At 43.4% G+C, this 17,107-nt stretch overlaps 1 protein-coding gene across 1 annotated transcript; it reads left to right on the forward strand.

Annotated features, from left to right (window-relative positions):
- The first annotated feature begins 8,065 nt into the window (after positions 1–8,065).
- On the forward strand, positions 8,066–16,439 carry CUNH14orf180 (chromosome unknown C14orf180 homolog). The gene is given in 4 exon segments (XM_009638116.2): positions 8,066–8,377; positions 11,471–11,597; positions 13,471–13,497; positions 16,237–16,439. Coding segments are annotated over 4 exon segments (669 nt in total).
- The last annotated feature ends 668 nt before the right edge of the window (positions 16,440–17,107 follow it).

Genomic DNA, 17,107 nt, shown 5'->3' on the forward strand with positions numbered 1-17,107 from the left:
AGGAAGTGTGAAGCAGACAGACGCTTCCTTCACTCGTGTACTGCAGAGTATATTATTCAGAAGATTACGCTGTGTGTCAGTGCATTGGGAGTGCCAAAATGCTGGAAATTCACCAGCTGTAATAAGCTGGTGATAGCAGACCAGGCAGTGGGAATGTGGTAGGTGAAAGTACTTGGCCTTTTGGCAGAAGTCATCAGAGCCATAGCTCAAGAGAGCCAAGTGCCAACCTTACAGTTCAACTGTGCCCCTCCTAGGAATGTTACTTTAACCACACGAAAATAGAAATTATCGCTCTAGCCAGAAACTTGCTATCTGTGTTTTGGGATCAACAGTAGTTTGCCCCAGTCTTTGTGTTTCATATTGCTTCACTTAACCAAAGCGCAAATGCCATTACACATGCACTAACGAATTTCCATTCACTGCAATATTCTTTCAGGGGTGCAAGTAGAAAAGCAGCTTGACCCGAAGTGCCCTGACAGAGATAAGTTTTGCTCATTTAATGGAGATCTATCAGTTCCATAGATGTGAGTAGCAGACGTGAAATCCTGCCTGGGTTCCACATGCAGAACTCTTTGGTGGACTGAGTGGCATCCCTGACTGTGGAGTGGGGAACAACCAGGTATCCTTTTAATTTCTTTTAGAAACATTGCACAAAAAAAGACTTGTAAAGAAAATGTCAGTCAAACAGAAGGCAACTTTTCTGTGAGGAAGTCTTGCAGCATCCCTTGCTAATAACTTTAATTTGGACTTTCAAATATGTCCATCAAAGACATTGGCACTATTTCCCAGCTCTGGCACTATCCATACAGCAAGTGACAAAGCTTGCCAAAACCAGGACTGTCAGGAAAAGGTGTTTCAGTTCTACAGCCCTGGGGGACTCATAGAAGCAGGAGAGGAATTCTGGGAAGGAGAAGTGGTGGTGTAACCTTTTCATCGTCTTCACTTTAGAGCTGGAAAGAGCCTTTTGGCCCAGGATGCTCCAAAAGGGATCTAATTTTTTCCAGCTCTCCAATACACAGGGAGAAATGCTAACACTACATAGAGAGCATAAAAGCACTCCGGTCTCACTACTTCTCCCTGCAATGCTTGCTAGGGAGGGTACAATGCATGAGAGAATGCAAAAATACTGAACCAGCTTTCTGTACCCAGAAGTTTTGTCTCTGTCAGGAAACAGCCACATAGCCAGAATCATATGATAGACCAAGAGCTCAGTTTCACTTCTCCTCCCTTCAGATGCTGTTAATTCCCCATCTCCATCGCTGTCCTGTGAAGTTTATTCCTTGCCTTTGCATTTCTCTAGCTTTAAAAGAAAAGGCAATGTAACTTCCATTGTTTCATTGAGGAGACTGAGTGAAAGGCTCATACATTTGAGATGATGAAAAATATGGTGATGAAAATGCTCCACAACAGAAAAAGCACATTTGTTGAAGCAGAGATGCTTCTAACCAGCATATTAATTTAAGCTGCGAGGTTTCCTGGTCCCTGACCAAATTTCCGATAAGAATGAAGTAGAGAAGCGGGGAAGAGAGATGGCTGTGACTGTTACCAGGCAGCTAGGAACAAGATGCCTCCTAGGGGCATCACATTTTAAGGATCTGATCCAAACTGGCCAGGGATCAGAGCTGGACCACAGTTCCACACCCACCAGTAAAAGCCGATCCTGCTTTCAGCTACCCCTCTGTAAGACATTAATTGCTCTGGCAGGAGCAGGCCCCTCCAATGCTCCTGCAGACATGCCAAAGGATGCTCTGCTTTGGAACAAAACCACAGCTTAAATCTTCAGTTTGCTTGTGCAAAACATAACTGGCTTTCAGCCTGCCTTATCTGTATACCCTGATGCCCACAAGCGTTCTCTGATGTGTTGCCTGAATTTTCCTTTGCTTTGTTTCCTCGCCTCAACTTAAATTGAGGTGCAATTGAATATACGTTCCAGAAGCTCTTGGCCAGTTTTGGAAATTGTACCAATTACTCTTTGTTAAACCTACTTGTTTTACTTTGAAAGCACCAGCCCCCAGGGCTTGGAGAGGTAGAGGAGAGAGACTTACATACTAATTACAAGAAATTAAATCCAGAGCAAATATCGGCATTAATAGACTTAACATCAATGTAAAGTGGCTGCCAACAATAGGATTTGCTGCTTGTTTTTTATATTCTTCATCATCCCGTATCACCATCCAAACTCTTTCCAGTTCACGCATGTTTTACTCATTTGGGCTTTTCTCACACTTCAGTCCGCTCTTTTCTCAATTTTTCTGTTCTTCTTTCATGTCATTAATCTAATCTAATCCCCCTCCAAGGTGACACAGCAAATGGACCTCAAGAGCATTTCCAGAAGTGCCTTCAAATCACCTTACACAAGGATGCCTGCATCTAGGTGCTTTACAATTCCCTTAGCTTCTTCCCTTCCCATTGCCACCAGTCCCACTTGCTGCCCTTCTCAGGGCCACTTTGGCACTAATGGCTGCCAGGTTTCTCAAATCCATTAAGGACAGACTGGCTCACAGAAGTCAACAGGAGCCTTTTGATATCTGGGATTTAGGCAAGACCGCTAATCCCCTTTTTAGGCTGTACCCGGCAGTCACCCCAGCCTGAATTCTCCTCAGGCCAAAACTCACCGGGGAAATGAGGAATTCTTACAGAAAGCCCCCAGTCAATACAACAGAGAGCACAAAGCAATTATGCTAAAATGTAATTCCTGATGATAATGCTATTTTGGCTGTTTCTGAGGATTTTTCTTTTCATGCCTTTTTTTCTTCCCTTTCTCTTTTATGCCAGCTCAGCCATCCTCTTTCTGGCAGCGGGCTCACTCTTATCATCCATCTCACGGCTGGTGGCAGCCCTGCCATCAATGGCAGCCTGGATGCTTTAAGCAGAGGTTCCAGTTCCACTCCTTTTTTTTCCTAAAATATGATGGGTATGTGATAAAAGCTGACTCGGAATGACCTCGCTCACTCCAGCCCTGTCCATCTCCTGCATCCCACATCAACAGAACTGGCTGATGTGGAAACAGTGAGCCAAGAGCAGGTATTAGCATTTGGTTACTTGGTAACTCTTAGTCAATCAATACATGCTTTACATTTTAGATCCCAGTGGCAGGATGAACAGAACAGATTAGAAAACCTCAGGTGGAATAAACCTAATGGCTTATGGGACATTTCCAAAATAAAAATGCATGTCGAATCACAAATAATAGCTTGGCTGTAATCTCAGGAGTCTAATTATGAAATGGATGTGGAATCATTCTGTAATTATTTAGAAAGTTCATTTCAGCAGCCCAGAAATTCTCTCTATGTTTACTATATATCATCACAAGTACGCAGTGGTTATTTGTAACATCTACTCAGAAAGATGCATGAATAAGAGAGGCAATTTTAAGAAATGGAGATGGATCCATCCCTTTTATAAGTCAATGGATTCATGCCAGAAGTGAACTGAGACCAGGTTCCTCAACAGAGTTAAATCATTTCTAGCCAGTCCCAGTACAGCAGAAATCACTCTGCCGTGCGGTGGGCATGTTCTCACCACAATGTACAGCCTTACCACGTGTTCTGCTCAGTGTTTAAGTCTTTGCCTTAGAGAAGAACTCAGCTCAAAACCAGTATAAACCCCTGCAGGCTGTGGATTTGGAACTGGCGCTACAGCTCCAGGAAAACGATCATCACTCAGAAGTACCTGTTATATCCACAAATAAAGCCAGGGCTCTACCTTCAGAAATGAATTCTGTTGTGCTGGATCAGATGGCTGCGTGTGGTATTGCCATGCCTAATCTAATTTTTGCGAACTGTAGCAATCCAGGCCTGCAGTTGCTGGATGGATGGCCCCAAGTCTGCCTACCTGCATCAAAGGGGAGCTTACAGATCTGTGCAATCCTGCAAGCTTCCTGCACAGGGTAGCAATATCTAAAAGGCAAAGAGAAGGTCTCACTGGGAGAATAACCTTGTGGGTCTTTCATGGAGCACCACAGGGGCTGTCGATGTTGTGCTTTGCGCTGACCACACTGCCCTTCCCTGGGGGCAAAGGCACCTGGGTACCCAGCTCTGGGCATCACAGGAATTAAGGACTATACGGAAAGGAAAACTGATTGCTCGCAGTGTAGCTGGCTACACACGCCAAGTGTTATCAGCCCATCTGCCCATTCATTGCTCTGTCTCCATTACGCTTTGTCGTTGATCTTTTCTTTCCCCAACTCCACAAAAAAAGCCCCATTTTGGAGCAACCATTAGATGAGAGATTAACCGTGGCTATTGTGTTCATCAAATACACATGGAAAAGTACAGTCCAAAGGGCTGATTTTTGTCTTGGGATTGGGATTTATACAGTGCTTTCCTCCCTGGAAGGTCTGAGGAGCCGAAACGGTGCTGTATGACACCTCATGGGTGTCCCACACCTTTCAGCTGCAAATCTGTTTCTCCAGAGGCAGAAGAAGGAAGAAGGCACACAGCTAATTATGCTCGTTGGGGGAATTTGCCTTTTTATTTCCTGATGTATATTCCCTGACTGGTGGAAAATCACTCTTGGCAAACACAAAACTTACCTTGTTGCCAAAAGGTGCATCTCTAAATTATTAATCAAGAGCACACAGAACCACGAAAGGTGGAATATTGAACAAAGGCTCAATTGACACTCTGGAAGTTGAAGGAGATATGGAAGACTCCCTTCTAATTTATTTATTCCTTTTCTGTTCTGTTATCCTGATATGCTGCTTCCAGTTACCGCTGCACCCCACACTGTATGGTATTACGTGATTTTGTTTTCAGATTGTTGGAGATAAAGTTACTTCATTATTAATATATACGCACTGTGCATATCCATAAATATTGAATATATACGTGTGTGTAAACCTACTGGAAGTGCTAATAGTTAAGATAAACTAAGTCCATTATCGCAATGAGTGACTGTTTCTATGACCCTATTTGCAATAAAACTAGATTCAATGATATGAGAAAATTGCTAGGTTTCAAAATAATTGAACCAGGCCAGACAAATCCCCACAAAGGCATCATTTACAAAGTACTTTGCTTGTCTAAAATATTTATCCCTACAGAAGGAAATGGAAAAGGAGTTCATATGGTTACACAGCTATCCTCTGAGCGTAAAATTGTTTTATCACGTTATGTTTATTTTCTAGATGTCTTCCATTGGGGTATTGCAGGGAAATACTGGCTGTGCAGTTAGTTTCTTTGTGTGGACTGTTCATATTTATTCACTAGGAAGTCAATCATGTTTTCTTCAGGCTTGTTTTGTTTTTCTGCTGAGCAAACACTTAAGCAACCCTTTTCTTGTAAAAACTTATTTGCATACACAATGTGCGCCATTCAAAGTCAGCACTACAGACAGTCGAGACGTCTTTGCTTTCCCTCTTATGTACCATGGGAAGTAGTGGAATTCTTCCTGAAAATGCTGGCGATGCTCATTAAGACCGCAGTATATTGTTCGTCCTTAAGGACTCCATCAGTAGTTACAGATATTTTTAGTTTGTCTTGTATTGAAAGCCTGGATAGATTTTTACTATTAAATGTTCACAGCAAAATGCTTCCAAGCAATCTACAGACAAAGAATTACTCCCAGCAATTATCCACTGAATAAATCTGAATAATGAGTACGTTCACAAAAGTCACTATCTATTTGTGAACAATTAGCTGAAAGAAATAGAGGTGACGCTCATCAGCTAAATAATTCATTTATTAATTCTTTGACCAGCTTTGCTTCTGACATATGTTGCATGAAATGCAATCAAAGCTTAGGTGAAAAATTACTTTAAAAAGAAGGGCACATAGAGGAAATTCTTCCAGGTTCCAAAGCAGAAATTATCCCACTATTGTAACTATTATTTATTACCACTCATTTCAGAAGCTAGTGAAGTTATTTTCCTGGAATCCTTCACTTCATACATTAAACTGTGTTTTATTCCTAATGTATATCCAATTTTAGGTTGTTAAACTGCAATCAAAAGCATTTAGTAGGAATGGATCTGTCCCTGTTATGAGATTTGAACTCCTGACATCTTTATCCACTGAAACTTGAGTGCCCAGGTAACTACTAATTATTCAAGCATTTACAACCATTACTATCAATATAATGAACACACTGTGGGATAAAAGTGAGAATGGCGCTATGAAATGATCATTCCTAGCATTTGGAGAGAGATCTTTCATGAAAACATTTATAAGCTGCCTAATTATTTTTCAATCAAATGAACAGAAAAATTGTTTATATTTAAGGGGAATCTCCAGAACTGAAAAGAAATGGTTTCTGGCATCGAAAATGATAAATGTTGTCTCCACATGTCCATTTCTTGAAAACAAACTCCCCCTCCCCATCTTTCCTTTAGGATTTTTTAAAGAAAATTAAAAAAAAAAAAATCTGATCGATTGTTTAGAAAGACATGAGACTTTTCTTTCAATAAAACCAGATTCAGTGAAAAAGACAAGAACAAGGTTTTTCATTCAGATCTAAAATCTCATGAGCTCACTGCCACTCTCTGTGGGAATAAGAGGCTGCAAAAGGCCTTCTTATGTGCTTTGCTGGATGACACTATTAAAAATAAATGCGACAATTCATGTAGAGAAAGTGAAAGCTAGATGAAGACTAGAGTTTGACTTCCCTCTTCCCACCTCCACCAGTTTTGCTGGACAAAGGAGGCAGCTAAATTATTTCTTATATTAATTAGTAGCAAGTAATTATAGCAATGGGAGGAAGGAGGAACTGCAGGAGAAGCTGGGGACCATGGTTTGGAAGGCTTTGTCACCTTTCTGCCTAGGATCTACTATAAGCAAAGTTTTGAAGAATGACTTTTCCCCATCAAAAACTCATCTTAGATATCCCAAAATAACTGCTGTGAAACACTTGCAGGACACACCAGAGAAGGGATTTTGAGAGCGTTTCACAAGCCCTGCATCTGTGAGCTGGTTGCAGCATGAGGAAAAGCCCTCCATCACCCCAATGTACAGGAAAGAGAAGGTAAGGTGACTCTCTCCAGGTGGCTTTTAGGTATGGTGCATTCAGTGAAGAGCCCCAGTCCAGCAAAATGTGTCCTTCTCCATGTTGGCACTGCTTGCACTGCTGGAAAGGGAAAGGCTTGAAGACAGGAGCCTCTGCAAGCGCTTGCAGACCCCTGCAGAGGCTGAGCTGCAGGACAGCAGCAAGGCTCAGAGGGAGCTGCTGGCCCCACATCAACCACAGATGCCTCCCATGCTGTGCTGGCCCACTTTTCTCTGGGGGAGGATCCTGACCCTTCCCATCTACTCACCCACTCCCCAAGCCCCTGAAAGGAAGATTAAAATAGTGAAACCCACAGAGCTGCTGTGCTCTCTGGTTCCTAGTGCCAGTGTAAGCATCTTGCAAGCTTTGCTCTACTGGGTAAGTGCAAAACAAGGGTCCAGATCTGAGCATGCCATGGGACAATCCATCCAACCACCTTGAAAATAGCACAAAACTGGAGCACTTTAGACATGTCACAGCAAATAAACAGCTCCAGGAAAAGAACAACAAAAAAAGCTCAAGCTTGTGCTTGTAGAGACAGTAAACCACCATATTACAGCAGTCAGGGCAGATATTTCTGACTGGAAATTGTATATTTGATGATGACCAGCCTTCAGCTTTTGACAAGGAGCTGTTAAAGCCTCTTGAACAGTAAATCACCTCTCTTCCTATCAATAATCTTATTACAATATCTGTAGAAATGTCTAATGTTAAAATCCCACTTTATTACTATAATAATGGATCTAATTTGTAAAACATATAAAGTGAGGCCGTAACTGTACTGGAGGTAGATATATGTGATCACACTACATCTGTATAATTTCCTGATGGTTTTACCCATATACTTTGAATGGGAGAAGGATTTAAAGCAACCCCACTTGCAAGATGTTTGAGATTGGGAATGGCTTCTGGAAAGGAGACCAACGTGGTCATGGAAATACAGCAATCATTATAAAAAGAACAGCCTCAACTTCATGTTTACGCATATAAATATGTAGGTGTTTATCTGTGATTTGCTCCACTCAGCCCCTTTCCAGTTGCCAGGAAAGCCCTGCTTTTCAGCTGCACAATCAGTATTATCACTATGTGCTATTTTTGTCTACTGAGTACATTTCAAGTAACGTCATCCTTCCCAAGCCAACGCTGGTATGAAGGGCGGAAACTCTTCTTTCCACTCCTCTGTCATTTGCTGCTGCTCCCATCTGCTTGGTGGCACTGCCTTCTCAGTCCTCGGTGCAGAGGGATCTCCAGACCCTTTCCCCTGGTCATCCCTGTTTTCTTGAGCAAGGGGCTTTCCAACTGAAGCTTCATGTGGGAGGCTTCATGTTGGCATCCAGAGTACATGTCCCAAATATGTCCAGCCCCACCTTCTGATTCTAGTGCAGAGGAGCTGCTGGTAAGTAATCTCTTGATGGGCCATAGGGTCCTTGTGTCCAATGCCCGGAGCTTTTCACAATGTGTTGTTTTTAAGGGCGTATAATTTCCCGACTAGCACTTTGGTAGGTTTCCAGCTCTTGTCACAGTATGTTAACACTGGGTTGCTGTCTGAGGGGAAAAATGCATCATTCTTTTCTAACACTGTGTAGCTTTGATTTCCATAAGTTGTTAAAGTCTAGTAAATATTGTAAGTGCCACATCATTTTTAAGGTCTTCGTTGTCTAGATGCTACCCAACCAGCTAGCTGTTTAATGCTTTTCTCTTACAATGTGATATAACTGTTAGCTGTTTGGAAAAGCTCATATGGACAAGAGCTGCACTTGGAGTTATAAATCTCTTCAGATATAAGGTTCAGTTTCCTTGGCTGTGCCACGGGAGGAGCCCTCCAAGCTAAAGCTATAGCCACTGCTATTCTGAGCTGGGTGTCTTCTGCTGTGTCTCCCTAAACCTGTTTCATTTTACACAGAGTAATTAAATATTCATTATATCACAAAGTGTGTGTGTGTGTGGCTATGGCAGAATGATTAGGGTAGTCACCTAGTAGATGAGAGACTCTGTGCCCAGTGACTGCTCCAGTGAATATTTAAGTATTTCATATTAAGTATTCATTTGAGCAAGGATAGGAGCAGACTTCTCCCACCCCAAGGGAGCACCCAAACACCAGGCTGTAAAGTCATTCTTTCTTTCTTTCTTTCTTTCTTTCTTTCTTTCTTTCTTTCTTTAACTCAATGAAATTTTAATTATTCAAGGCCAAACAGGATGACTTCAGTGGCAGAGACTGAGATTCCCTGCTCCCATGTGTGCACCATAGCTCTGATCATGAGGTGCATATAAGAGATGTTGGTTCGTATTCCTTTGGACTTAGAAAGAAGTTGAATCCAGGTTTCCCATACCCTGGATGGGTATTCCAGTTTATGAGCTACTGAATAAAAACCACAGAGGTCCAACCTGCGCTGTCCCCGGTCATGAGACAGAGGTGGTATGGATACCTGTATGACCCCAAGCTCAGATAAAACATCCTTATCAGTGATAAGTTAAGCTGAAATCTGGTTTATAAATACCTCAGGAGAAAGTATCAAAGCTGAAGACATTGCTCAATCCATGGCAGTTCCTGCTAGCTATGTTATGTGCTTTACTGAGCTTATCCAGCGTGATGCATAGGGAAACTTACTTATCCTCTGTAGTCTGGGGTCTGACGCCCCCAGACTGTAGTTAATGGGACTTAATCCTGCCTCTGCAGCCCAAGGAGCGTGTGTGTGAACTGGTGAGTGTGGGGAAAGCATCCAAAGGTAAAAGGTGTAGAGCAAAGGTATTTGAGTATACAAATGGGCAAAAGGAGCAGGAAGATTAAAGCAGGAAGAAGAGCATGGAGGAAGGAGTGTGCAATCGCTGAGTGGGGAAATGACACATGAGGGGGAAAAAAGGAGCAGGGACAGAGACCAGAAGGAGCAAACAAACCATCTAAGAAATAATACCCTTTACCTAGCAAAGGAACCAAGGAAAGGGGGAGAAAAGGGGTAGGGAAGAGGACTTCGATCTCAAAGTAAAAATAAAACGGGGAGAATCTCTGCCACCCACTTAGGTCTTTGAAAAGTAGAAGATTTGCCATCTGCGCTCCACTTTCAGAGGACAGTGGGTGTCTCTGAACCAAGATGCTTTGGAGTCACTTTGGGGAGCTGACTGTGGGAGCATTCCAGTGCAAAAAAGGACTTATTACTATTACTGCAGCTCTGTTTCTTGTCATTTGGCAGAATCCACATCAATCTGAAAACAATTTTGTTTTCAAAGACTGAATGTGGCTTCCAAGCAAAAACCAGAGCAACAACATAATTGTGATATCGAAGTCCTAACAAATTACCTCCTCGTACCCATCAGGATAGTGTCCAAACCCAACTGTTGCATAGTCTCAGTTGTTGAAATGGCAACACTGCACTCAGGATGGAGCTGCTTAGCTCAGAAGAACATTCCAAAGGTGCTCCCAATGATATGGTTCATATATTTCATATCACATTTATGTCCATCTACCCCAGGGCTGTTGAGCAGCCACGTTCACAGAATCGCAGAATCACAGAATCGCAAGGGTTGGAAGGGACCTTGGGAGATCATCTAGTCCAACCCCCCTGCTAAAGCAGGCTCTCCTAGAGCATTCTACACAGGACTTCGTCCAGGCGGGCTTTGAATATCTCCAGAGAAGGAGACTCCACAACCTCCCTGGGCAGCCTGTTCCAGTGCTCTGTCACCCTTAGAGTAAAGAAGTTTCTCCTCATATTCAATTGAAACCTCTTATGTTTCAGTTTGCACCCATTGCCCCTAGTCCTGGCACTGGACACCACTGCAAACAGACTGCTTCCATCCTCGTGACTTCCACCCTTAAGATATTTGTACGTGTTGATAAGGTCCCCTCTCAGTCTTCTCTTCTTCAGTGTGAACAAGCCCAACTCTCTCAGCCTTTCCTCGTAGGGGAGGTGCTCCAGTCCCTTTATCATCCTAGTAGCTCTCCTCTGGACTCTTTCTAGGAGTTCCTCATCTTTCTTGAACTTGGGAGCCCAGAACTGGACACAGTACTCCAGGTGGGGTCTCACCAGGGCAGAGTAGAGGGGGAGGAGAACCTCCCTTGACCTGCTGGCCACATTCCTCTTAATACACCCCAGGATACCATTGGCCTTCTTGGCAACAAGGGCACATTGCTGGCTCATGGTCAGCTTGTCGTCTACCAGGACTCCCAGGTCCCTCTCAGCAGAGCTGCTTTCCAGCAACTGTTCAGTCCAATTTAGAGAAATCCTTTCTGAACACTTTGCAGTCCGTTACTTTAACCAAGGTTTTTCCTGAGAAGACAGCTTTAGAGTACTGAAGATCTATGACAATGAAGGAATATCCATATAGTCTTGCTATAAATAATACAGTAGTCTGACTATAAATGTCAAAACAGATGAGTTTCATATCATGTCCTTCAAGGGACATGGTGACATAGCCACAAAAGCTCAAAGCTTCACCCAGATGCATTACTCCAGTTTGAATAGCCATGTGTTTTGTGTTTTGATCAACTCTTTAGACAGATGACAGTAGCTATCCTCCATCAATACTGAGGAAAAGGCCACCTGTGGACCAAGCTGTGGGGGGAAAGCGGAAAGCAGAGAGAAGGGTTCGATTTCGTGAGCCAGAAGAAGTCATTGAACACGGTACGCTCAAGCTATTAAGCCTTTTGGCATGACCTTTCTAGCTTTTTAACATTCACCCTGTCTGTCCACACCAGCTTCCCCCTCTGATAATGTTATTTTTGATTTTGAGCTCAGCACAGAGCAAAGGACAGACAAAAATTTCTCTGTGCTCTGCAGAATTGTATCTGGTCCATTTTCCTGCCTGCCCTGGGAGGAGACAGGCTCCTGCATCCCGTTAGAGCAGCCTCAGGGCTGTTCTTGCCGTGAACTCCTGTGTCAGCCCCCACAGGGATCACTGTAGACCACAGGTTTGGCTGAGCCCCAGGTCTACCCCAGAACAATGCTTCCACTTATAGAAAAGCATCTCAGACCAAATTTAAACATGCTTACGTCATTCTGGGTAGCTAGGATGTAAGGGTGGGGAGGGAGCCAGCCCTTTCATGTTTCTGAGCAGCGTGCATGCCATGGGATACAATAGTAAAGGTCTGAGCTTGGCTGGCCCCCTGGGGTTAAAAGCAGCCAGGATGTAACCATTTCTGCCAACGAGGGCACCCAAGGAATGATACAGCTAACATAACCTCTGGGCCTTCTTCCATGAGCCAAAATAACAGTTTGCAGGCAGGTCAGCTAGGAGTGACCTTAAGCAGAGGTCTAGCACAAGGATCCAGTTTGCACTGGGTGTTATAGAACACTGCCTGTAATATACACAATTCACCACCATCCTGACTTTCGCAAACTGACCCAACTAAGAAAAATTTGTATTTATTGGTAGGGAACTAAAATTGTATGGGCTTGATATGTCAGTCAGTAAAAACACAGATGACAGAATGGTAAAATGTCTATGTCAGCCACCTGTTTGGACTGCTACTCAGCTTCTAAAAGCAAGGCTTGGCATCCACCTCCGTGTTTGTACACGGACCTTGCATTAGTTTTGCAATATGTTGTTTCTGGTGCCTCCTAACGCAGGAGTGAAAAGCTGTTTCTTGATAAGGTTGTTGACACAGCCCGGGCTTTCCCATCAAAGCCGAACTCCTGGGTAGATTCAGTGAGTCAGCCCGAAATTCTCCAAAGCTCATCTGACTGCTGAAGAGCAGGATTTTGGTGAGATGTAATAACTCCTTCAGCTCCCTGCCAGAGTCCATGTGGTAATCCCGCCATCAGTCCAGCTCGGGGGACCTGGTTCATCTCTCACCGGCTCTGAATTCAGCACAGGAGCTTGAGGTCCAGGGAACTGAAAGGATGGAGAAGACTCTGACTCTTTTCTGTGAAGACATGAGAAATGTCCCAAGCCATAATTAGTACTCTGTGTTGCAAACAGACTGTGATTTAGACGATTTGCTGTTTGCCAATGCAATATTATTAATGTAGAGACTGGTAAGATGAAGGTTACTGGCACAGCTGAAATTTTTCCATTCTGTGGATTTTTCATCCTGGATTGCATCTGGGTACCGACTGCCAAGCAGAGGCAGTTCCAGGATGCTCTTGGATGAAAGTTGTGCCTGCCAGTGGGCTTTGCTTTCTTAACTTTCATTCTTTTCTCAGCATGCTGGTCTATCTCCCTTCCCTTCTAGAAATGATGTGGAATAGGGAGGTCTTTTTTGCGAGAGCTGACTCCCGACCTCCCTGCAACAGCAGCAATCTCTGTCTCTGAAATTCCCCAAACAATAATTTTTTTCTCACTTTTCTGAAGTGCACCTACACCTGCAAGGTTGCATGGAGTGGGTAGATCCTCATCTGGCATAAATCTGTGCAGACAAATGCGGTGTAAAATGTAGCCCAGCATCTATAAGGCAACAGGCAATTTCAGAGACACCACTTGGTGCTTGCTTTCTAATTCGTCTGCTGCAAAGAGGCCTTTCCAGGCATGTAACACCATTTTCATTCTGTTTTCTAGCCATTTCCTACTGTGACTACGTAGTAGGTGAGTTGAAGTTTCACATTATAACTGCGAGCCATCCATGGCACTAACCTGAGTTTGCTCTGCGGCTGCTGGGATGCACTGTGCAAATATATCCTCTGTATACAAAGCATTTCATACTGTCAGTGGTTGTTGCTTTTTCTTCTCAGCATATGAAGCACAAGGTGTTGATGAGGTCTGGTGCAGTATTTTAAACAAGACATCTAGTAAGACAAATAGTGGAAACAAAAATGAAATCCCTGAAGCTATTTTTAATTTAAATATAATTAATAAATTTTATGGCAATAGAATAGGTACAGGTTTTTCACCAAGATATGCAGGGAAAGCACCCCAAGCGAAACAATAGCTCTCCCTGCTGACTTCCTTATGTGGGGAAGAGACAATTCATTTCTATGCTGGCAGCAGGGTAGAAATAATAAAAATAATCTGTTTTTTCTTTTTTGTTCGCAAGGATGTTCAAGGCCAGCCAGCCTCACAGACCCTCGAGCAAATGTGTGTATCTGGATATTCTTATGATGGTGATCATTTCTAGAGGCCCTGGCCAACATCCAACCCCTGCTGTATGCAATGCAGTAAGAGGAGAGGGGTACATATACCCATGTGTGTATACACACGTGCACAGAGCCATAGGTGCTGGGAGGCCAAAAGGAAGGAAGTGTCCCCACATCCCCTAGCTGTTGCCATTGCCCATGAAGAGGGGTTGCATGCTCACACCAATGGCAGCATCAGCTAAGGCAGTTACTGGGCTAGGAACAATGTACTACAGGCAGGAAAGAGCCAGGCGGAAAGACCAAATACCCCTCAGGTGATGGTGGAAATGTGCACTCAAGACAGGAACTGAACCAAAATCTCCTGTATCCTGGTCTGGTGCTTTTCTCAGATGAGTTGCCTTTGTCTTAGACTGGGGACATGGCTAGGGCTGAGTGTGCTCTTCCAACAAACAATTGAACTAACAAATTTAAGCACTAGTTTTCTATTTGTAATCTAGGAAAGAGCAAACTTAGTTTACGTTCATAATAGTAGTGATGTGCTAAAGCTGTGTTCATCACTATTTTGTGGGTGGGATTATTTTTCCACATTATTTTTTCCTGTTCCTGGGCTAAACATATGTCCTAATTGGGACGACATACGGAAAAGCCAAGTTTGCATTTGAGATCACCCAGAAATCTCACATGGAAAGTGACTTTTGCAGGATCAAAAAAGGTTATAAGCACTTCATAGAGAAGGGCTGATGTGCGAAGCTGTTCAGCTTTCACAGAAAAGTTTCGCTGTTACCAGCTATGCTCATCAGCCAGGCTTTCAAAGGCAGGTAGTCACCCGGTTGAGAACTGTTTCTTGTGGTGTGGGAGATCACACAAGGGAAAAACCAACTTCCAAATCGCAAATTTCTGTAGAAGCAGAAAGTGAGTAATTCCCTGGCTAAATACCTTCATATCAACCATTCATAGAATAATGCCAAATAAAAGAATTTATAAAAATTGAAGTCTGTTCATGGATAATTTGCAAACAGAAAGAAGGGCTAAATTCAAATGAATACATTATTTCCTGCAAATATTTCACTCAGATCTATTATGGGACATTGATTTGGTTCCTGGTTAGCTATAAAATGACTGCCTATTAACATTTTACCTTTTCCCCATACACTTTTTGATACATTATTATGTGTTTCTTGCTTGGTTTTATGACTTTTACCTTCCTCTCTGTACATCTGTATGACAGTTTAATTGACTGCTGTGTATTCCAGGGCTCATAGTAGAAGCTAATTTAAATATGTTACAGCTAATGTTGGCCCTTTATCCATAATAATACACACCACATTTTTATTTCCTTATTGATTATGTGCATATGGCAGGAAAATAGCTGCACACTATGGGTTTTTATTCAGGCATGAATTTGGCTTTATACTACGTGTTTAATACTCAAAGTGCTTTATAAAATAATACCAATTGCGCAATGGCTATGCCACAGAGCAGCCAGATGTGAATCAAACCGGATCCCCAAGGCCCACGGATGGATACACACATGCAAGGGCTGGGGCACGGGTGTCAGCAAGCTAAATGCAGCCCGTTGATTTCCACACATGCACCGTGCCTGACCTATGGCACTTTAAACATACTTGAACTATGTTTTAAAGGCAAGAAAAATGTTTACAGTGTCCTCCTGCTTAAGAGCAAGTGCAGAGGATGTCCCAGCGTAATTAGCACACCTAGCACTAAGAGAGAGGTTAAACCTGCCAGAGCTTTCTAAATATGCTTCCCGGTTAATGGAGCCACATTTTAGTTCTTACTGTAATTAGCAGGAGCCCTGAACAAGCTGAGTTACCAGGGAAAATGACAGAAATCCAAATTTTCTCTCTTTTATGGAACATTTGTGAGCATTAAAAAATTAGACGAGGTAGCTTAATATTCTCCTAGTATTTAACTTAACATTTAGCGTAAGGGTATAAAAAATAATTGCTGGAGGGAAACTTGAGATCATGCATTAGCTGTGGTAATCCTGTTCTTATTGTATATAATTAAACTCTTTAAATGCTCTATTAGATGAGATCTTTTATACTCACCACCCTCCATCGGGAGGTGTGACTCACTAGCACTTACCTGATGCCTACTGAAGTACTCACAACCAGAGCCCTGTGTTCCCAGAAAAGTGGGACAAAGGCACCAGCAGGGGGTCTAATTTGGGAAGTGTTTAAGATGACACTACAATAATGCTGCTTTCTTTTCTCTCCTCATCACTGTTCAGTAGATGACAGGTCATCATCTGGATTGCCTGTGCTCCTGTGGCTCTCATTTTGTGCAGTGCTGATCCTTGCTGCGAGTCTCTACTACACCAGCATGAAGCAAGATGTCAAAGTCCTGGAGGAATTTCAATCCCGACTTGTTATCTTCTTTCTTCAGATAAGACACATTGCTCAGAAATGCTGGACTTGGTTTATGAGGCAGTAGCAATGTTCTCTGGCCTGACAGGCATCTCAGAGCACTGCTAATCAGCACGCGGTAGTGCAAAGCTCCCGGTCTGCTCCAGCCAGAGGCAGGGAACATGCTAGCATCCACCTCGAAGAGCGAGAAAACCACCCCTGTTGTGCACTGTCCAGCAGCCACTTGTTCTCATTTCTTTTTTCTCCTTAGGTTTTTTTTTTTTCACATTAGTGGGCAGTCATACTAGCACCTTCAGGTCTGTCATGGTTTAACCCCAAACGGCAACTGAGCCCCACACAGCCGCTTGCTCACTCCCCACTGATAGGATGGAGGAGAGAATCAGAAGAATAAAAGCGAGAAAACTCATGGGTTGAGATAGAGACAGTTTAACAGGTAAAGCAAAAGCCACACACACAAGCAAAGCAAACCAGGGAATTCATTCCCTGCTTCCCATGGGCAGGCAGGGGCTCAGCCATCCCCAGGACAGCAGGGCTCCATCACGTATAACGGTGACTTGGGAAGACAAATGCCATCACTCCCGATGTTCCCCCCTTCCTCCTTCTTCCCCCAGCTTTCTATACGGAGCATGACGTCATATGGTGTGGGATATCCCTGGGGTCAGTTGGGGTCACCTGCCCCAGCCCGTGCCCCCTCCCAGCTCCTTGTGCACCCCCAGCCTCCTGGCTGTGGGGTGA

Source organism: Egretta garzetta, unplaced genomic scaffold, assembly GCF_000687185.1.
Source record: "Egretta garzetta isolate BGI_Z169 unplaced genomic scaffold, ASM68718v1 scaffold185, whole genome shotgun sequence".
NCBI classification, from domain to species: domain Eukaryota; kingdom Metazoa; phylum Chordata; class Aves; order Pelecaniformes; family Ardeidae; genus Egretta; species Egretta garzetta.